At 46.1% G+C, this 22,053-nt stretch overlaps 1 protein-coding gene across 2 annotated transcripts; it reads left to right on the top strand.

Moving 5' to 3' along the window:
- The first annotated feature begins 233 nt into the window (after window positions 1–233).
- Window positions 234–17,117, top strand: TTPAL (alpha tocopherol transfer protein like). Of its 2 annotated transcripts, none has more exons than XM_080925179.1 (5): window positions 234–319; window positions 4,979–5,444; window positions 9,251–9,444; window positions 10,838–10,948; window positions 13,489–17,117. In XM_080925179.1, the coding sequence occupies exons 2-5, from the start codon at window positions 4,997–4,999 to the stop codon at window positions 13,765–13,767; spliced, it is 1,032 nt and encodes a 343-aa protein (XP_080781305.1). In that variant the 5' UTR covers window positions 234–319; window positions 4,979–4,996; the 3' UTR covers window positions 13,768–17,117. The 2 variants fall into 2 exon arrangements, with proteins under 2 accessions (XP_080781305.1, XP_080781306.1); XM_080925180.1 differs by having other exon boundaries at window positions 261–319; window positions 4,982–5,444.
- Window positions 17,118–22,053: the final 4,936 nt, after the last annotated feature.

The raw sequence follows: 22,053 nt of genomic DNA, 5'->3' as shown, positions 1-22,053 counted from the left end.
ATGAGACAATGGTGTAAAACACTAGGCATATGGCAGTATGTTCCAGGGAAGCAACTGCTTTCCTCCCCTAGGCCTCAGTTTCCCCATCCATACACCCAACTCAGCTGCACAGCGGGCCACCAGGTGGTGACAAGACCCAAGCCAACTCTGCAAAGTTCACACATGCGCACTCTCGGATGGGCGCCGCCCACACGCGCTGCGAACGTCACTTCCGGCGCGAGGGCCCGGCCGGCCGGCTGGGGAGTGCGGGTCTGTTCTGCGCGCGCTGCCAGCCGAGGCTCCTGCCGCCGTGACCCGCGCTCCGCCCGCCGCCGGGCTGGTGAGTGCCCACGAGCCCGTGTGTGCGCCGAGGGGCCAGAGATAGGGACCGGAGAGGGCGAGGCCGCCGGAAGTGGGCTAGAGGGGCGGGAGACCCCAGGAAATGGGGACACCTGGGGAGGGGGCGAAGACCGGAAGTAGGGGCCTTGGAACGCTGTCAGCCGCTCCGAGGTCCCTGGGGCTCCGAGAGAGATGGCTTCCTGCCTCCTGTTGTTGTGGACGAGAGGGAATGCTCCAGAGAGAGATGGCTCCAGGTGGGGAGGATGTCGGGCTTTCTATCCTGCCCGTCAAGTCAGTCTCCAGGCTGACAGCCACTGCTGAGCCCTTGGAGATACAGGAAGCCGCAGGTGGAAGATAAAGATGATGAGGCCAGGGTGGGGCTTGACCCCTCTTCGGTCTGCCTCACTGAACAGGGTTGGCTATACTTCCCCTGAATGTTTACCGAGTGCTGTCATGATCCGGCCCTGGGTCTTGTGATGACTCCACAGTGCCTTGTTGGGATTCACATTGTAGGTCAGCTCCCTCCTTTGTAAAGTGGAAACTGGTGATAATGGGCTCGCCCAGTGTTGTGAAGATGAAATGTGAAGTTGACAGTGTAGTTCAGTGGTAGAGTGGTGCTTAGCATGAGCAAAGCTCTAGGCTTTATCTTCAGCAACACACAGGAAGAAATAAGAAAACATGAACAATGGGGAGCTTGATTCGAAGCAAAACCCTCCAGCACGTATGACCTCTTTGCATCAGTCCACCGTGATGTAAGCTGCACAAGGCAAAGCTTTATTGTTTTCTGCTGTGTCCCTAGCATCCGTGCCTGACACGTACAGGAGGCGATCAGTGATTCTTTGATAAATGAACGGGTGGGAACGGACTCCCAAGGGTTTCATGTAAACACTTGTGACATTGAACAAAAGTTTCTAAAGACAAATAGGAACTCAGTGCAGGGGGATGCTTTACAGAAATAGATCACATCACAGTTGAGCCTTGAAGATGATAAGTTGATGGAACTTTCATGCAGAGGGTGTCAGATGTGTAACATATCCCAAGAATGGTGGATTATTAGTTTGTTGTCCCTGGCAAGGGAAGGAGAGAGGAGAGGACCTATGAGGCTAGTTCTATAGCCTGTGGTACTACAGTCAATCTCAGGCAATGAATTGGGATTCCAGGCACCTGCCTGTTGGTGACTGGTGCAGAAACAGCCCTGGGTGGATCCCGTGAGGCCAGGATTGTCCTACTCCCTGCTCAGCATACCTCTGTAAAGTACATTAAAATAAAGTATTTATGATATGGGGCCTATATGTCTTAATAGCTTTTTAGGTGCTACATTCAGGTTAATGAACAATACCTGGGTATCACACACTGACTACCTACACACATGTCAAGAATGGGAGATGTGCTAGTCCACAGAGCTCCTACCCAGGCAGCTGGAGTCAGTGAAGGCTGACTTCTTCATGTCACCAGCCCCTCTCACCTGGATTGTTGATGATCTTTCTACACCATTGGTTCCCAACCTATGGGTGGCAATTCACACACAAAGACCATTGGAAAACACAGATATCGATGTTATGATTCGTGACTAGCAAAATGACAGTTGTAAAATAGCAATTGAAATATTTCTTTGGTTGGGAGGTCACCACAACAGGAACTGGATGGAAGGGTCACAGTGTTAGGAAGGGTGAGAGCCACTTCTCAAGATCATCACTTTTTTTGCAGTTTGTTTTTAAAGTTACTTCTCACTAGCACTTTATGTGATGTGTTGGTGTACGTGGCGTGGCGCACACATGGGGGTCGGCCAGAGGGCAGCCTTGAGTTGGTTCTCTCTGTTCAATTTTACGTGGGTTTTGTAAGTTTTGTGAAGTTCATTTCCACGGTTTGAAGTCAGGGAGCCAGGCTGGGGCTACAAGTGAGCAGTCTCACACCTCATGCATACTTGAGACAACTGAGTTGTCCTTTTAAGTAGAAATCAGACCATATCATATCAAACCAGTTCTGTCTTCTACCAGCACAAAAATTTGAAGTTCTCATGGGCCTACAGCACCCTGGCCACTAGCCCCCCGATAGACCTCTGAATCCATTTACTTTCTCTCTCACCCTGTTTCCTTCAATCTAACTACACTTGGCATCTTCTCAGAAAAGCCAGACATTTTCAGATAACTTCACCAGACCATGTAATGTGTTTGGCATATCCTGTCCTCTCATCTTTGCTCACATATTACCTAAAGGAGCCTTACTTGACTGCCCTATTTAAAACTGCAAACCTGATCCCCCCCCACCCCCCCACCCGTTTTTCTTCTTCATAATAATGGACTGGCTTTATGGTTAGAAATGTCTCCCATCACCACTGGTCTCAATGAAGCAGGATTTTTTTTTCCCCTTTACGTCTACAACCCCACTGCCTGGAGAAGAACCCAGTACATCCTAAGTTGTTGATGTTTGCTGTCATCCACTCAGGATGTGGGGTGAATCTGTGTGGGTTGGGAAGAGCCCAAGGAACATACCATTGAGAGGGACTAGAATATGCACAGAATGAGGATATATCTTTGGGATCTAGCACAAGAAGCTCGTGGAGCTAGAGGTTAGAACTTGAGAGGTGGAGTGGGCAACCGTAAGATTTAGAGGGAGTGGTTTGCATGGCCACTGCTGCAGTAGCCCAGGAGTTTAGCCAGGGCGTTACAGGTGTACAGGAACTCTGGGATGGCCCTGCTTTCCTTGTTGAGCATGGGATGGAAGATCAGTGTCCCATGGACAGAGGCTTAGGCTCTGAAGTCAGGGAGTCCTGCAGCTAGCTTATTCCTGGGATACCTCGGGCAGCTGTCCTTTGTTTTCCATCCAGTAGTGAGGTTAGTACAGGCTTTCCCAGTATTAAGCAAGTATCAACAGGTAGGCAGTGTGTGGGGTTTATTGAAGGGCCTACACAGGCAAAGGGAAGGGAGATGACAAGGGAAGAGCCTTCAATCTGTAATGCAGGGCTGGCCCCTGTCTCTGAGAGCAGTCCAGGCCCTGGAAGACTCCAGCCAGAGGGACAGAGATCCTGATCCTTGGCTGCCTCTCGGAGGCACCTACAGCTCTCTTGGTCACTCCTTAGCTGGTGGAATTGAAGGGTGTTTGTACCTAGCCTGGCCTTACATGAATAGTGCCTCTGAAGGGACAACAGCTGGTGTCTTTGGTTCTATGTCCTTAGCAGCAGATCTGACACATTCCATGATCACTGTAGTAAGTTACATTGTAAAAATAAAATTGAAGCAAGCTGAACATGGTGTCACATACATGTAATCCCAGCACTCTAGAGGCTGAGACAGGAGGTTGGCAAGTTCCAGGCCATGTTGAGCTACATAGCAAGTCTCAAACAAACAAAAAACCCAGTATGGTTAAAATTTTTCTTACATGTCTAGTTGTTTAGATCTACTTCTTAGAGGTAACTGTTGGTAAATCTGATTGTTTTCTGTACTCTCTTCTGGCTTTTTCCTCCTTCATGTCAGTTCATGAAGACCCGTGTCTGTCTGTATCTATCTCTGTCTCTGTGTCTTTCTCTCTCTACTCCCCCTCCCGTGTGTGTGTGTGTGTGTGTGTATGTGTGTGTGATGTCAATGTATCTTTATCAATTAATTTGCATGGGGTGAGGTGGGGCATGTTTGTGCCGTAGTCTGGATATGGAGGTCAGAGGACAACTTGTGGGAGTTCTCTTCTTCCACCATGCATGTTCCAGAGATCAAACTCACATTGTTCATTTAGTGTCTGGTGCCTTCCCATGCTGCACCATCTTGCTGGCCTCCCAGCTTATTTCTTAAGACAATCTAATAACCTGGAGCCCACTTGCCTTGCTAGTCTGTCTGGCCAATAGGCTTCAGGGATTCTCCTGTCTCTACCCTCTGCTTTCCCAAGCACTGGAGCTACAGACTCACAGGTAGCTATCTCTGGCTTTTATGTCGATACTGGGAGTCAAAACAATACTTTGCCCACTGAACAAACTTTTCTCTAAAAGGGTTGAATTTATATTCTCACCAATATTTTAGACTTTTTTTTTTTGGACCGGGTTAGAATCTCAATGGTGTTTGCTGTTTGCATTTATATTTGTGTGGTGACAGGTTGAGCCTCTTTTTAGGCTCTTCTAAGGAGACAGTGTTTAGCTATGGATGTGGCTTAGGTGTGTGACTCAGCTCATGATCATCCTTCCTAGGGACTCACTCCACTGAGGTAATGTCGGAAAAAACTCCCAGTCCCCATTTCCACTTCTGGGGTCCCATGTAAGCAACACTTCACCTTTAAAATTACATGCATACATATATGCAAGTTCATGAATATGTGTAAGCCAAGGTGTTCTTGGAGAGAACAGAAGACTAATGGGGTTAATTCTTTAAGCTTTCTGTGGGTTCTTGGGATCAGACTCTGGTCCTTAGGGTAGTGTAGCAAAAGAGTTATCTATTTCACCAACTGAAGGTGCATGTTTCTCCCCCTCCCCCATTCTCTCTCACTCTCTCTTTTCTGGAGACAGGGTTATTAGTCTGTGTAATAGCTGTGGATGTCCCAGAACTCACTTGTAAGCCAGGTTGGCCTTGAAATCAGAGCTCCTCCTGCCTCTGCCTCTTGAGACCAGGATTAAAGGTGTGTGCCACCACCACTGGTTTGTGCCTCACTTTCTTAACCTCACTTGTGGCCTGTGTGTCAGCAGGGACCCTGATAGCTAATGTCAGAAGAAAGTGACTCTCTGAGAACCAGCCCTTCTGTGGCCTCACTCTCCGAAAATGAACTGCCACTGCCCCCACCGGAACCTCCCGGCTACGTGTGCTCACTGACAGAAGACTTGGTCACCAAAGCCAGGGAAGAGCTTCAGGAGAAGCCGGAGTGGAGACTCCGGGATGTGCAGGCCCTTCGAGACATGGTGAGGAAGGAATACCCATACCTGACTACATCATTGGATGATGCCTTCCTGTTGCGCTTTCTGAGGGCCCGAAAGTTTGATTATGACCGGGCCCTGCAGCTGCTTGTCAACTACCATGGCTGCAGGCGGAGCTGGCCAGAGGTCTTCAGCAACCTGAGGCCATCAGCCCTGAAGGACGTTCTCAACTCTGGATTCCTCACAGTGCTGCCCCACACGGACCCCAGGGGCTGCCATGTCCTCTGCATCCGACCAGGTACGGGGGTTCGGGGGGATGTGAATGCGTGGTCTCTGGGATGGGTCTGTCCTTCATTCTGTTTCCTCTCATCTCCCCACTTCCTTGGTTTAGTGAAGGTTCTTTTCTTTTTGTTTTTGGCTTTTTTAATAGTCCAGGCTAACCTCAGACTCCCCATGCAGCAGAGCATGAGCTTGAACAAACTTTTCTCTAAAAGGGTTGACCCTCTTGCCTCTACCTCCCAAGTGCTAAGATTTTAAGTGTGTTATCACCATGGCTGGCCTCAAAGCTCTTTTGAGTACAGATGGCAAAACCATTCTCAGACTACCCGAGGACAACAAGGAAGCCTTGGCCTAATGAGGCGGAAACGACTCCCAGCTCTACCACTCTGACAATACTGCCAGTCTGACTAGAACATGGACCCCAGAGCACAGGCCTCTAGCCTGTCTGTGCTTGGCACTGATAGCTTCTTCATGCTTTTCCTTTGAAGGGCAGCAAAGCAAAATCTGGCCCTCTTAGCTTTCAGGCCGCCTGGCTACCCAGTGAGCTTCTGTTAGTGTAAACTCAGATTTCCAAAGGAGAGAGTGCAGTGGGCTCAGGAATCTGCTCTTGGTCACAGTTGCAGGCAGGATTGCCAAAGCCCCTCCCAGCACCTCCTCTGAGTGGGCTAAGTGCAGGTCTAAGTGAGCCGGTGTGGGCTGGGCAGAAGCCTGGAAAGGTGCCTCTTCTCTCCCTCCTTCCCTCCTTTTCTCTCTTGGGTTAAACCTTGACAGGATTCATTTTATTTCTCCCTTTTGTTTTCAGTGCTGGGAATGTGACCCTGGCCCTCACCTGCTGGACAGGACTGGACCACTGACCTAGGATCAGTCAGAACCCTGATCTCCCTCCCACCCTCACCCCTCACTTACTTATTTAGATACTAAGTATGTAGTGCTAGCTGTCCTGGAAATTGATGTTTAGAACAAGCTGACCTCAAACTCACAGAGATATACCTGCCTCTGCCTCCCCAGTGCTGGAAAAAGCATATGCCCAACTTTAAAAAACAAAACCCAAATAAAACAAAGATGTATCTTTTTAACAGCACAGAGCGAACTGTGGCCAAGTCAGAGATAAGCAAGCATTATCTACTCATTCTACTTCCTGGTCTATTGGTGGGACTGTGGAACAGTGTGGAGTAGAGGCGACCTAGATCGGGGAAGATAATGAAAAGCTCAGTCCTGTTCCTGTCTGGTGGCTCTTAGCTCTTCGGCACGGTCACATGCAGCAAAGGAAGCTCCCCACAGAGAATGTTTTTAAACTTATGACCCCAGGAGAAGCTAAAAGTGGAGAAATTTTAGAAACGTTTTTTTAGCCAGTGAATGGAGGGTGTGGGAACTCCAGTCTTCTGGTTCCTAATTCTGTCTCCCTGGGTACCAGGGCAGTTGAGGCAGGAGCCTTAGATTATAGTACTCCTAAGTGGGCCAAGTAGTGAGCATGCTGGCAGCCCCCCATCTGCAGTTACCTGAAGGGGTGTCTGCCGAATGGCCGCCTCCATGTTTCCCTTCTGGATGCCTCACATTTTCTTCTAGCCTTTACCAAACCGTCTTTACAGTCTAGACCCTTCTCTTCACCCCGCACCACATGTCAGACAGCTGGAGCCGCCTTACCTGCTGTGCTAGGCACTTTCCGAAATTAGCTGTTTATTTTAAAATAAGCAGTACAAGTTTCTGAGCACCAAGAGACCTAGAAAACAGCCGGCCAGCTTTGTCCTGCCGTGAGCTCACCTCATAAAAGTGTTATCAGATGGTCAGATGCACCAGGCTGGCTGAGCCTCCTCATGGCTTGTCGCTGAGCTTGTGAGATGATTTCTGTCCTTGTGTTTGGATGAGATCTGGACCTCTCCCTGCTGACCCAGCTTCTCAGGAGGAAACCTATGGATGTAGCTGTGTTGCTCACTTGGTTTTACTTTGCTGTTTTCTAAGCATTTTTTGAGATAGATGTGATTGAAAGATGGTGTGTTATATAGAGCAGGCTGAATTCACACGAACATTAACCATGGAGCTTGGCAAAGATTTGTTATGGGAATTCTGCATAGGCAGGTAAGATAGCTCAGTAGGTAAAAGCACTTGTTCCAGAGGCCTGATTCAGATCCCTGAACTCGAGTAAAATTGGAAAGTGACAATCCAGGATTGTCATCTGACTTCCATACATGCTCTATAGCACGTGTGCCCCCCCCCCACATAATTGGATACATGTATTATACACACATACCCAAAAGTATTTTTAAAAAGAAAACAATTTTTCGCGTATTAAATATCCCATTGCTAGCAAAATGAACTTTTGTTTTTTAATGTATTCTTCCGTGATTGCATACATACGCATGCTTACTTTGATCATAATCTCCCATTATCCTTTATTACCCTATCCTCTGAATACCTAAGCTCCTTCTTCCCAAGAAGCCCTCAATGCTCGTGCCCCCCTCCCCGTACCCTCTCCCCAGCAGGGAACAGGTGGGTGGGAGTAGCCCACTGCATTTCAGTAGAGTTGCTTGTATCATGAGCATAGGTTGGGGTTGTTTACCTGAGCATGGGGATCTTACCATGGACCACATGATTCAGGACTAGGGATTCCTCCCCCAGCATTTAAGGGTGTTGTTTTTAAAGACAGACTCTCATGTAGCCCAGGCTGGCCTTGAACTTTCTATGTAGCTGAAGAAGACCTGAACGCCTTCCAAGTGCTGACTGTGCAGGTGTGAGCCATAGCCCCTGACATAAAATCTTGGTAAAGATAACCTTGAGAATAGTAGTTATTATCTGGGCATGGTGGCCCATGCCTGTTATCCCAGCACTCCGAAAACTTGCTGAAACTTTAAGGGAAGCCTGTGCTACAGATTAAGACTCTGTCTCAACCCCTCACCCCTGCCAGAAAAATGGTGAGAAGAAGAGAAGAGAATAATGACTAACAGTCAGCAATACCATTGTCCTGTTTACCCTTTTCCCAAAGGGAGGAATAACTAACTATGCAAGTATTAATGAAGTACACCCCCTGCAAGGAGGAGGGGCCTTGAGGGGCTGTGCTCCATCCTGCCACACTGCTAGAAGCGTGTGTGAGTGGGGGCTTACTCTTTACATGGCAAATGACAAATGCCTAAAAGCCAACTTGGACCACTTGAAATGAGAACTACTTTACTCAGGTAACATCTGGGGAGACTGAACTGGAGAGGTGATCCCATCTCTGCCAGCCTTGGCTTGGGCTTCATGTACCCCTGGATTTCAGGTCCACAGTGTCACTGCTATGAGAGGTAGGAGACAGCTTCTCTTTCCCAAGAACCACGCTCTAGATTAAGTCTAGCTCTGTGACCTGGCTTAGACCATGTGCTCTGGGTAGGATGTCATGCCAGATTGACCAGCCAGTCCCCACCTCTCACCCGCCCTGGAGTCATCAGTCAAGTCGGTTCTGTGTAACCTGTGAGGCCAGAACTGGTGATGTAATGGCACTTGACAGCAGGAAGCAGAGGTGGCCAGGAGGGCAGCGTCCTTACCTGTTCACTTAAGAGACAAGCTCAGAGTGCTGAAGCATCTTGCCCAAGGTCACACAGCTCGTGAAGGTTGGAGGCTACCACATCTGACTTCACAGCTCAGGCTTTTAACCTCAACAGCCAGGAGTGCTTTGATCCCCAGATGTTCAGCTGGGTTTGGGAGGTTAGGAATCATCAACTGCCAGCCAGGACTGTGGTACAAAGAGTGCCTTTCTCTTCTACTGCAAAGCCGAGACTTTAGAAGATGCATCTTTCTCTGAGCACTTGTTTGTATTCATTCTGTAACACTGTCCATCTCTTGTGACCTCAGACAGATGGATACCGAGCAACTACCCAATTACCGAGAACATCCGAGCCATATACTTGACATTAGAAAAACTCATTCAGTCCGAGGAGACCCAGGTGAACGGGATTGTAATCCTTGCTGACTACAAGGGAGTGAGCTTATCAAAAGCATCTCATTTTGGCCCTTTTATAGCCAAAAAGGTGATTGGCATCCTTCAGGTATGGCTCCTTAGTCACCACATGCCCCTGCTGTGGGGCTTTGCTTTCCCCACAGCCCTGTCCACTTCCTACTGTCTTCTGGAGGATCACACAGACCCCACTTTCCACTGTCAATGAAGGCAATCTTCAGTCATTTCTGCCTGCAGGAGGAGCCTCTTATCTGTGCTTAATGGTTCACAAAGCCCTGTTGCTGTCATTACAGTTCAGTCCTACAGGGGACACGCTGAGGCAGGCAAGAATTATTTTACTTTTTGATAGATGGGGCAGCTGAGAACTAGAGAACGTACGCATAGCCTTCTCCATGTGCCACAGCTATGGAAGGCTGAGCTCTTGTTCATTGGGCTGCCTCTCGTGGGCTATAATGTGCCAGAGGCTCAGCTGCCCTTCCCTGAGTCCACAGTGTCCAGGCCCCTGCTGTGAATCGACTCACTTAAACAGACCACTTCTGCATTGGCTGTCATTTTATTTTATTTTTGAGACAGAATCACTTGTAGTCCAGGCTGGCCTCAAACTTGATATGTAGCCAAAGATTACCCTAATCTTCCTGTTTCACAGCTCCACCACTGTAAATTTGAACATCTGATTTTCCTTAGCCTCTACTGTTTTTCCTTTTCTTTCTTTTAAAGATTTATTTATGTATGTGAGTACACTGTAGCCCTCTTCAGAGACATCAGAAGAGGGCATTGGGTCCCACTACAGATGGTTGTGAATCACCATGTGGTTGCTGGGAATTAAACTCAGGACCCCTGGAAGAAAAGTCAGTGCTCTTAACCACTGAGCCATCTCTCCAGCCCCCTGTTGTTTTCTTGTGCTAGGAATAGGACTCAGGACCTCATGTATGCTAAGCAAACACTCTACCAATGAGCTACATCCCTGGCTCTATGTTTTGTTATATTTTGAAATTATTTTATGTATATGGGTGTTTTGTCTACATGTATGTCTACACATATGTGCCTGTGTTCCAGGAGGCCTTGAACTCAGAATCTTCCCACCTGTTTCCTCCATAGCTGTGATTACAGGTGAGGTGGAACCCTATTTGACTGTGTAGGCCACTGCATTCCTCTAGCTCAGGACGCAGCCCAGCATCATGTCATATCTGATACACTCTGGGAAATGCACTAGGGGCAGCTCTGACCTGGAATACCTACTGTTTTCCAGCTCTTTCTCTGTGGCCTTTTTTGTTGCTATAAGATGGCAGCCCCAACCTAGCTCTTCTGACTCAGACCTCCTCACACACAGCTTATTTCCTGTTTGTTCACACCTCTGAGAAGGTTGTGAGAGTCAGACCAGACTGCCGCTGGGCCTGTTAAGGTTTATATGGGGAGGGGAGCTGCTGAGGGGAAGGCATGCAGATATTAGAGATGTTCTAACAAGGCATTCTTCCCACACACAGGACGGCTTCCCCATTCGGATAAAAGCAGTTCACATAGTGAACGAACCTCGGATATTTAAGGGCATTTTCGCCATCATAAAACCATTTCTGAAGGAGAAAATTGCAAATAGGGTAAGTGATGTCCTTTGAACATGATACATTTTTAAAAATCTCCCTTGGTTTTTTTTCTCAACTGATTTATTTATGACACCTAGAACATCAATATTTTTTCCAGGAATTAATTTGGAAAGTATTTGGTACAGATAAACATGATCCATCCTTTTTCTGAGGGGAAGATGCAACTGGTAAGAATACATTGTCAGTAGGGTGAACAGGACCAGGATGTTGTATTTACAGTGGAGCCTCATGTAGTCCAGGATGAAGGCAGGAATTTTATCTTAGGCTGCCTCTCTGCTGCAGTCTTCTCAGGCTTCCTGGTCTCCTGGCTTATCCAGCACAGCATTTTATGTGTAAGAGGGTCTAAAAAAGGGAAGGACTGGGTCACTAAGCAGATGGACCCAGCTAATCATTGCTAACTCAGAGCTTCATGCATGCTTGGTGAGCGCTCTCATAACTTGCACAGCTAACCCTTTCAAAAGAGAGTCTTCCTTTCTGACCCTCCTCTGTCCATCTTTCTCAGGACCACTGAAGGAAATGTGGTTGGCATCTTTATTCTCCTTCCCACTCAGAGACATTGAGGTCACTCCAAACACTGGGTTCACTTTCACACTTGGTCTTTGGTTTTAAAGATCCTTTAATCTTTGTGTGCGTGCCCGGGTGCGTGCGTAGATGTAGTGCTCAAGAAGACCAGAAAAAGAAGCATACAGAAACAGACAATCTCAAGGTTGTAGGAGCTAAAACTTAAGACTCTGGGTCCAGATTCCCAGGTCCTTTCCATTAACAGAAAAGGGTGGAGCCTGTTGTGAGTGGTTTTTAACTCTCCTCAGTAATTCCGCAGTTAAGACTGGAGAAGTGCTGGTTGGGGTGTAAGTCCCTGTTGGTTCCTTTCCTACCTTTTTGTTGCTGTGATAAAACATCCAGCAAAAGCCACTTAAGGGACAAAGGGTTTGTTAACATAGCTTAAAGTAGCTGGTTGAGTTCCATCTACAGTACAAGACAAGGTTTGCGCTCTCCTTTTACTCAGACCAGGATCCACCTCAATTAACCTAGTAAAGGTAATGTCCCTCAGGTATACCCAGAGTCCTATCTACCAAGGGATTCAGTCACTTTGACAGTTTACAGTACCCATCATAGTTCTTAAAGACTATCTGCAGACAGGTTGCATCTTTGAAATCCTCTTCTGTGGTCCCTGATGCTGTCCATCTATTCCCTTCAGTGCTCATTCATTCAAAAGTGGAATTGACCAACTTCTAGATGGTATGAAACATGGGAAGAACAGGCCCAAATCCCTCCCCAAAGATTCCCACACTCTGGAGAGACGCTCTAGAGAATGGGGCAATAGTACTGTGAAGGGGTTGTGCACTGTCGGGTAGTGAGCCCTGGTGCCATTGAGACTTGCAAGGTGAGGGAACAAGCCATACAGCAACTAGTAGACCAACACATTGTAGCACTGAGGCACAGGAGGGCTGCCCAGCACGCCGGAAGGGCAGGCAGGAAGCTGGTGTGGCTAGGGCTAAGTGATGAGGAGACTGGTGGCTGAAGCCTGAGCAACTTAAGGGCCAGTCTGTGACAGGCCTTGTGGGCCCGCAAGGTGGGAGCATCAGAAGACTGTACATACAGTGACATTACCTGAGCCATACAGAAAGGAGAGGACTGTTCTGGGACAAAGGCTCAAAACTGAGAGGCTGACAGGAGGCTCTGAGAAATGATGGTAGCATGGGACTGGTGGGGTGGTAGTAAATTAGTTGCATCCTGGTTGTACTGATGGTCCACTCTGTGGGGTGTGCAGTGGATGAAGGTGTTACAGGCACCTGGAACCAAGGAGCTTTCTTTGTTCAGCACCCATTTATTTGAGCCGCAGGGAGATTGACTCATTACTGATTCCCCCAGCACGTGTGTGTCTGTACTTAGAAAATGTTTTTATTAGTATCTTAGGTTTCTATTACTGTGATAAACCCATAACCAAAAGCACCTTGGCTTCCATATCTCTGATCACAGTCCAGTGAGGGAAGCAAAGGCAGAAGTTCAGGGCAAGAACCCAAGGGAAGAACTGAACCAGAGACTGGAGAAATGCTGCTCACTGACAGTCTCCTCAAAACTTGCCCGATTCACTATTTTATGCACCCCAGAACCCCCTTCACAGGGATGGGAAATGTCCAATCTGTTTTCTAGCTTGTATTGAGTTGACAAAAACCCAGCACAATTAACATGTTAATATATGATAATCCACTGCTTCTTGTGATTGTGACCAGCTTGTCTTCCTCACACTCCCACTGAGCCTCTTCCTCTCTACATCCCCCTTCTACTTTCATGTCTGTTTTGTCTGTTATAGTGATCCAACGAGAGTTTATTTAGGGATATTTACAAAGACTGAAATAAAGGGCCATTAAAGTCAGGAACTTGGGCACTTAAACGGACATAACACTGAAGAAAATGGCTCCTGGGGGAAGGAGTGGACCCTCATGCTCCCCAACCCGTGGCGTATTGAAGGGCACAATCTTGTGCCTGTGATCATGGCTGCTGACTGTGCTTTTTATGCCGTTCTGTTTTAGTTCTTCCTCCATGGGTCTGACCTGAACTCTCTCCACACAAACCTTCCAAGGAATATCCTCCCCAAGGAGTATGGGGGCACAGCTGGGGAGCTGGACACTGCCACCTGGAACTCGGTGCTGCTGGCCTCCGAGGATGATTTTGTGAAAGAGTTCTGCCAGCCTGTGCCTGCCTGTGACAGTCACCTGGGCCAGCCACTGCTACCTGAGGGGCTGATCTCAGATGCACAGTGTGATGACTCCATGCGAGCCATGAAGTCCCAGCTCTATTCCTGTTATTAGCACTCATCAGGAGAATCACCATGGGCAATCCCTTCCTTACAGGTGCACAGGATGGAGATGCCAGGACCTGGGTCTGGCTCCATCATTGCAGCAGCGTGAGCTGCCTGTAGAGATTTAAGGAGCACCCATCACAGGCGGACCTTTGACCACGTGGGTTATTCCAGGGAAGACATGAAAACTGCTCTAGTGATTCCTAGATGTTTGTACTCTTAAGTCTGCAACTATTACTCTGGAAGCTGTATCTATCTGTTTCTTATGTGTCTTGGAAAGAACTAGGGTAAAAGTCACTCTGAAGTGACCAGAAGACACTTGACTGATCATGACTCTGAAACAATTGCCAATCCTGAAAGGTGACCGCACATGAGACTTTTAAGTCTCTTTCCTATAAACCCTAGGTGTTGACCTCGGTTGTACATCAGCAAAGTTCAAGGTTCAGGCCCCAGTTGTCATTGCTGGGCCTGGGAAGCACTGAGTGTAGAAACACCAGGCCCCAGCAGTACTTAACAATCAAACTTGGAAGCCAGAGGCTTCAAAGCATCCCTGGGATTCCAGGATTAAATCTTGCAATAGAAACTTTTCCCAAACCCATAAAGCCTTAGCTTTGGCTCTCCATGGAATCATGCAGGTCAACATAAAATACTGGATTCTAGGACCATGTAGCTAAAAGCATTTGGACCAGGTGTCAGGAATGTGACTGGACAGGGCATGGGCCCCAGTTTGTCAGCTCTAAGTGAGGCTCCATGGAATGAGGACCTTTGGGGCTGCTGAGGTTCTGTGAGGTTTCTGCTTGGAAAGATGACCACCCAGAGGTGGTTGGGTCTTTTGTTTTTGTTGACTGTACACAGGCCTTATGTAAAGGAACATCACAATTTGGCCTGGCCTTTAAGAAATTATTGTGTTCCTGGAAGTTGGTGGTAACCAACTGCCCTTGCAGAATGATGGTGGGTGAACTTGAAAGGGTGGCTTTTGTCTTGTACCCAAATGTACAAATTCCTTCCACACTGGAGACACTCATACTATATTAGAAACAGCCACAGTAATTGCCAGGTTGTGCTTTCAGTTTTTGTTCTTGGAAACATACAGGGCAGGCTACTGCTGGTTCACCTGGGGACCCTGCCCTCCCAGACACATGGGGGCATTTGTCTAGTGTTGAAGGACAGTTGGCTAGAATGTTAGCTCTGTGTTTGGGTATTGTAGATGCTTGACAGGATTTTAGCCTTAATCTAAGCACTGAGTGAGGTAATTTATCTCCTGGCTTTTGATGTGTTTCCTTTGGTAGTCACCATGTGTCAAGTACTGTTGGTTGTGCATCTCCTAGACTAAGCAGGCAGCATACAGCTTACATACAGTGCTTGGAGACCAAAGGTCAGTTGGTTGTTACTAAGCTGTTCTGCCCTTAACAGCATTTCCCAAAATATCTGCAGAAGCGCTTTATGGGAACTTACCTCAATAATGCCAATTCTGGGGGACATTCTTTTCACCATAGATGCTAATCCTTGGTCTTCTAGGTCCTGGCTGAGCTTCAGTGCAGATACAACTCTTGACTGCCTATCAAGACCATTTGCTGCTGAGTATCTGCTATTTGGTCTATTTTATTCCTGTCATGTTTTGTGCCCAAAGGGATGGCCACCCAGACACCTGAAAAGACCCATGATGGTTCCTAGCAGCCTTGCTGGAGAGTCTTATCAGAAGCTTTTTTAGGTAGTTTGGGAGAAGGCAGAAGGAAAAAACAAAAAAGATGAATCCCCCAGTCCCACTAGGTTCTCTGAATCTAAATTGTTTCACCTGATTAGCTAGTTCTCTGTCTGACTTAGCAAAGGACAACCAGGCTTTTGGGGAGAAATCTCAGAGCAGAAAAATGCTGCTTCTTTGTTAGGCCATGAGGGAGCCATAATACCAAGGCTCTAAGGAGGCTGGGTCTGTCATGTTCCCACCGCTGCTTGAGGAGTCTTGGCACCTCAGGTTTGAAGCAGGCTGTGAGACCTCCTGGTGCAAAATAAAGCAACTCTTCTGTTGAGTAACTGGGTACAGTAGGCCTCACTGGTAGAGCCATTAAGTGAATAGGAACTGGAAGTATGTGGACTTTAGGGTAAAGATCTAGACAGTTCAGACAGCTGGAAATCAACTTTTCCTAAATTCAAGGTCACGTGGTATTGGGAAAAAAGGATAATGAAATAGAAGTGGGTTCCAGCTTTATCTTCCTGCAGGGCCTCAAGTATGGCATTAATACTGGACAGAGTGCTGGACAGAGGCTTATATGCTCAACTCTGACTTCTGCTTGACTATACTTTGCTTGGTGTTGAAATGTCCTAGTGTAGGAATATGGGAATTCTTTCTCAAGTCCCCTACAGACTTTCAGGCAACCCATCTTTCTTGAAAACTACATATTCTGCCTTCATGTAGGAATATAGATAAAAATCTACAGAAACAGCCAGAAATGCTGGCTTCACACCTTGGCTTTCTCCAGGCACAGGTGGGTTTGAACTGCTCACATTTTATCCTAGGCTTGTAAGCACTTCAGGTTATGGGGCAGTATCTTCAGAGTTGGAGGGACTGGAGCCATTCCCTCTGACTACCTGAAACAGCCTTGCTACCTAGCAGACAACTTTGAGTAGATGTCATTTCATCCTTGAGTTCATGGAACTTGCTTTTTCAGTAACAGCCACACTGCTGTTGGGGTGGCGTTATGACACCTCATCTTCAGGTTTTCTTTCATGTTTCCTTTAGGAAGGCCAACTCAGTTGATGTAAGTGTAGCTGGAACACCAGACACATGGGCTGTCAGGAGACATCTTGCTAAGGTGTCTCAGTACTGTGGTCTGCTCACTTCGTAAATCTGTTTTCTGCTCTCCTGACTCAGAAAGGGCAAGAAGCACCATCCAATGTTTCTTTTTAGCGGGAACTTGCTCCACAGAAAGGTCCAGTGGAATTTGTAGCTGGAGTCACATTTACTGGTTTGTGACCAAATTTACTGGTTTTAAATTACCTGGGTTCTTGTGTGTGTGCATTTCTAACCTTTTCCCATCAGGCAATTCGTGGTAGCTGCTTTGGATTCCTGTGGATGTGCCTCAGCTTCTTGGTATAGGAACCCAACAGGTAAAATACTTGAAACTTCTCAGTGGCCAAGACCTCTGATTTCCCCTCTGATGGATGGGAACTGGGCTATTTTCCTGATTGATCTAAGCTACCATTTTAGTCCCTGGTCACATTCCTTACTTCAAACTGAAATTCAGTTTGGCTTTGAGTGTAGGCACACATGGTGGATTCACCTACTTCAGTGTTTTGACCAAAAGTTTATTTTTCTAATGCATTTTTCTAAATGGTGAAAATATGTAATTTTAGTATGCATGACTGGGTCTCCAAAATAAAAATCCCTGTAAAGCTGTGTGTATTATGGTTTTGTTCTTAAAGACAGGGTCTCATTATTTAGTCCTGGTGACCTGGATAGACACAGGTTTCCTAACCATGGACCCAAGGGCATGCTCTACAGATGAGGTTGGGAGGGATAATGTGGCTGGCACTGCCTGCCACTGAAGATCTCCACACCAGTCGTATATGAAGGGAAATGGACTTGGCTTTGCACACTGTGGTAGAGACATAATGCATTTTTCAGTTCTAAAGACAGATATTTCTCTGGACTGACTCTGAATCCTTCTAATGAAAACTAATGTTTCTAAAGAGTTCCTATGGGCTGAGCATGTGTGCCAAGTATACAAAGCACATAATCTCATTTAAACCTTCAGGCACCATGAATGAAGTGTATTGCCTCCTTGAGCTTGAGCAAGGTGGGGTCCACAAATGTTAATTAGCTTGCCAAGGACAAAGCCAGGCAGTTCGACTGGATCCTGCATCAGAAGGACCTGGTGATGTTTAGTGGCACAAGTCTCTCTACATTCATATAACCAATCCCTGTGCTGATGAAGAAGGAAGAATCAGAGAACAAGCCAAATAAACTGGAATATGCCTTAGTCCCTGCTATTCCAGCTAAGGCTGAGGTTTGGAGATAGACTGGACAACAGCCAGACCACCATCTTTCCATTTGATTTTAGTAAAAACGCTTTAAGACTCCATTCCTTAGAAAAACAGAAAAGTATCAAACATTGGTTTATTTTCTGGAAACACGTACAGGTGTGTAAGCACATTTGGGAGAAAATGTCTTTTGTGTTAGCTTTGTTTTTTGAGACAGGGTCTTCATGCGGTCCAATCAGATCTCAAACCTGACACTAACCAAGCATGACACTGAATTTACAATCCTGTTTCCACACTCCCAAGTGCTGGGCTTACAAGTGTGCTTCAATGCACATTTTCCTTTTTGTTTAAGACAAAATCCTACTCTTATAGTCTAGGATGACCGTAAACTCTGAGCAATCCTACCCCAGCCTCTCAAAGTGCTGAGATTACAGGCATGAGCCACCAGGCCTGGCTTCTTTGGCTTCGTAATAACAATTTCATACATGCATGTAATGTACTGTTTGTCTATTTCCTTACTGTCTCTCACCCTCACCCTGCCACTGATTCCATTTTCCCAGCTAGTCCCTCTACTACTCAGGTTTTTTTCTGGTGTGAACCAGTGAATTAAGTAAGTTAGGGTTACTTACAGGAGTATAAACCATTTGCCTGTGGCTATACTTCTGGAAAAAAAAATCTCTTTCTCTTAGCAACCACTAATTGATTATAGAGATTGGGGTTGGGGGTGTAACCCCATGACCTTCTCCTGACTATAATAATGTCCTCAGTGGAGTGTGGCCTCATTACCCACATCCCCAACAGTTTTTCATCTGAGACTGAAGTTGTAACCTAACCTTTTTACACACAGGTACAGGCCATGAAGGGTACTGGGCTGGGACTTGTGCCTTACATACTAAGCTGCTACCTGCTGCTTGTTTCTGGAAGGGATGTAATGCTCCAAAGCAGAGCAGCTGGGTCCTCGTGTCTAGCCTATCTGGTTAAATGATGGTTAGGTCAGTTGAGAAACTCTAGAACAGGTTGCAGGCTTATTGCTGGCTTCTGGTGAGGCAACAGGTAAGTGCACATACCACAGCAGAGCCAGCCCATCAACGGAAAAGCCTGACACTTTACCTCCACTTCAAGGCAGCTGGGAGGATCAACAGTACTGCTCCCTGATCTGAGGCAGAACTTTGCCTAAGCACATGGCACTGGTTGAACAATGCCACAGTCCATGGCAGTAAAAGCTTTATGGGATTGTATTTAAGATTGGTAAGTAGGGCTAAGGTTGTGGCTTAGAGATGAGGCACATAAACATGTGAAAAGCAGTGGATTTTGATCCCTGGCATCATAAGAATAAATAAAAAGCTAGTAACATCTTTTTTTAGGGAGTCACTTTCATTAGAGGATTTTTTTAAAAAGTTCATTCATGTCCTTAACTGAATAGAAGTTAGTCACTATAGATATGATACTGTGACACTGTCACTTAAGATAAGTGACAAAGCCAGGCCACACACTCAGGAAGCAGAGGCAGGCAGTGCTCTGTGAATTTGAGGCCACCATGGTATATACCAATTCTAGTGCAGCCAGATTGTCTCAAAGGAAAAGATCCTTGTACCTACTCAGGTGATAGAGACCTGAACAGGTCCCTCCCATGTCTCTCCTGGCTATTCTGTAAATCAAGGCTAAGTATTTTTTTTCTGCTTTGCCATTCCCTGGGTAATGTTGGACAAATCACTTCTCTAAACCTCAGTTTATAAGCCATAAAGAGGTAAATACCAACTGCACAGCAGCATATATACTGCTAACTCACTGCTGGCAAATATAACTATTTATATGACTTGGGGGCCAGGGGTGCTAAAGAGTGAATTCAAGGCTTTGTGCATGCATGCTAGACTCTGAGGTAGATCCCCAGCCATGTGATAGATTATTCTTCAGGCATAAGTCAGAGAGCAGAAATCAGGACATCTCTGTGTAGACTACTACTTTGTGTTCCTGGGTAACAGGATGGATGGGGCAACATAGAAGGAGTAAAGAAATGACCTGCAGTTCCTGACAGTAAGCACAGGCCTGGCGTCTGCTGTCAGGCAGTGACCCAGATATGTTAGTAACACACTTAGCTTTGTTCCTATGTAAGAAAAAAAAAAATACAAGCAAGCAAGAATTTGTCATAGATAAAAAGGCTATTCTGCTTACAGTTAGATCTGTCTATGATTTCAAAAGCCCTGCCAATAACCAGGCCCATGGCTTGTTTATAGGGAGAAAGGAATGTTACTGAAGGTCCATCTGTGCTTAGTGAAGAGGGTGGGATGGCTGAAACTGTAGTTTCCCTGACCTACAGAGTGAGCTTTATTTTAGGCCAGCACAGCCTAAAGCAAGACCCTATCTCCAAACAAGCAATAAGATTTACCTAGACCAGTGGTTCTCAACCTTCCTGAGGATGTGAGTCTTTAATATAGTTCCTTATGCTGCGGTGACCCCAACCATAAAATTGGTTTCCTTGCTGCTTAACTGTAATTTTGCTAGTTTTGAATTGTAGTGTAAAAATCTTAAGAGACTCCAGTAAAAGAGCTGTGACCCAGACCGAAATCTGCGGACCTAGATAGTAAACTAATTGGAGCTGGCCCAACTAGTTTCCTCCAACTAGTTAGCCTCTGCTGTTGCCTTCGATGAATTTCTAGAACATGACACTGATCTGAGTCAGTCCCTCAATTTACAGATGAGTCTGTGATGAACTATCAGGTGGACTCATGAGATAACTCACAACAATGTCCTGTTCTAAAGTACACCCAGCGGCTTACTCAAAATGCCAGCATTCTTCACATTTGTGTACTGTTCTGCACATGATGTGTAATTCTCTTGAGAATGAAATGAATGACTGTTCCACGTTAACAGCCAGACTTAACTTAGAGTGTAGCCAAGCAACAGTGGAACTACCCCGTTTTTAAGAGAACTTATTTCAAATTAATCTCAAAGGTATCACGGTGGGGGAAAAAACCCTTTATTGAACTTTATTACATTATTTTAGTTTAGAACTCCATTTATTTTGAGTCATATAAGGCAAAGAATGGGAACTGTTTTGAAATTTAGGACCTTTGAAGGTCTGACCATGGTTCCCTACTGTTAAAAACAGGTATTTGTCTCACACAGTTAAGACTAAGGACCAAAACTATCTGCTCCACAAATCCTTTGTACTTTGATTTCCACACATGATTCTAAAGGACAGTGGTTCCAACAACTCCTGTCAAACCCAGCTTCCTTAGCTTCCAACTCTACTTAGCTGTCTATATTCTGACTGTTTAATTCTCTCAGACCACCTCCAACTCAGCCTCTATCAGATTCTAAACACTTGTAATCTTTTAAATACATCCAGTCTTAATAAACAGTGACATTGGCACTTACTGTCAAACACTCTTACAAAAGATTCATTCTGAGACAACTTTATCTTCAACTGACTGCGGCCCAGGCAGAGTACTCAAGGTCACAAACACAGCATGTACTCAGTAAGCATTAGATGGCCATTCAATAGCTAGAAAATAGCAGAGCTCAGTCTGCCTCCCAAACCTATTCATCATATGAAGGGACCACCTCCATCCTTTTGATATACAACCTGAATCCCAAATAGAACATATCTACACAGATTAATCTAGAAATAGTCTCTCCTATCACCTAAAACACTAATGTGGAAATTGTCTAAACTGTAAATTTCTCCCCAACTCCCCTTTTCATCTCTATTTCAAATCTCAGATGAATTGCCCGGATATCTGGTATGGACCAAAGTTACAAATCCTAAAGGCACTCTCTTGAGGAAGTCACTGTGCTAGCCTTTATCCAGGGATGAGTTTTCAGCACTAATTTACCAGGCTAAACAGCTCACCTTCCTTAGATGGAAGATTGTCTGTCTTGTCTTTACCTCGGCAGGGCCTACTGCAGAACCAGTACTTGGGGAGTCTCTGTTGAAAAGCCTGTTTTATCATGCCTCTCTTGCACACTGCTTTTCAGGAATATCGTTTTTGACAGTGCCTAAACTATTTCTTACCTACTTTGGTCTTTTCCAGAGATAATATTTGAGATAGTTTCTAAGTGAACTTAAAACTTTACTAGTCAATCTTAGGTGTAGGAAGAGGAGCTCCCTCCCTGGAATGTTAGATTGATGTGGGAACTCTCCAAACAAGCAAACAACCAAAGGAAACCTATCAACCCCACTGCAGAAGGAGCCATAAGAAACTAGCTATGGTGGTACAGACCTACATTTCAGTACTTGGAAACAGACAGAATGATCTGAGTTCCAAGCAAGTCTGGGTTATATGGGAAAGACCCTTTCTAAACAAATACACAAACA

The sequence above is a fragment of the Micromys minutus genome, assembly GCF_963924665.1.
Source record: "Micromys minutus genome assembly, chromosome: 11".
In the NCBI taxonomy this organism is placed as follows: domain Eukaryota; kingdom Metazoa; phylum Chordata; class Mammalia; order Rodentia; family Muridae; genus Micromys; species Micromys minutus.
Note: the sequence above shows the minus strand (reverse complement) of the source record. Positions and strands in the feature narration are given on the sequence as shown.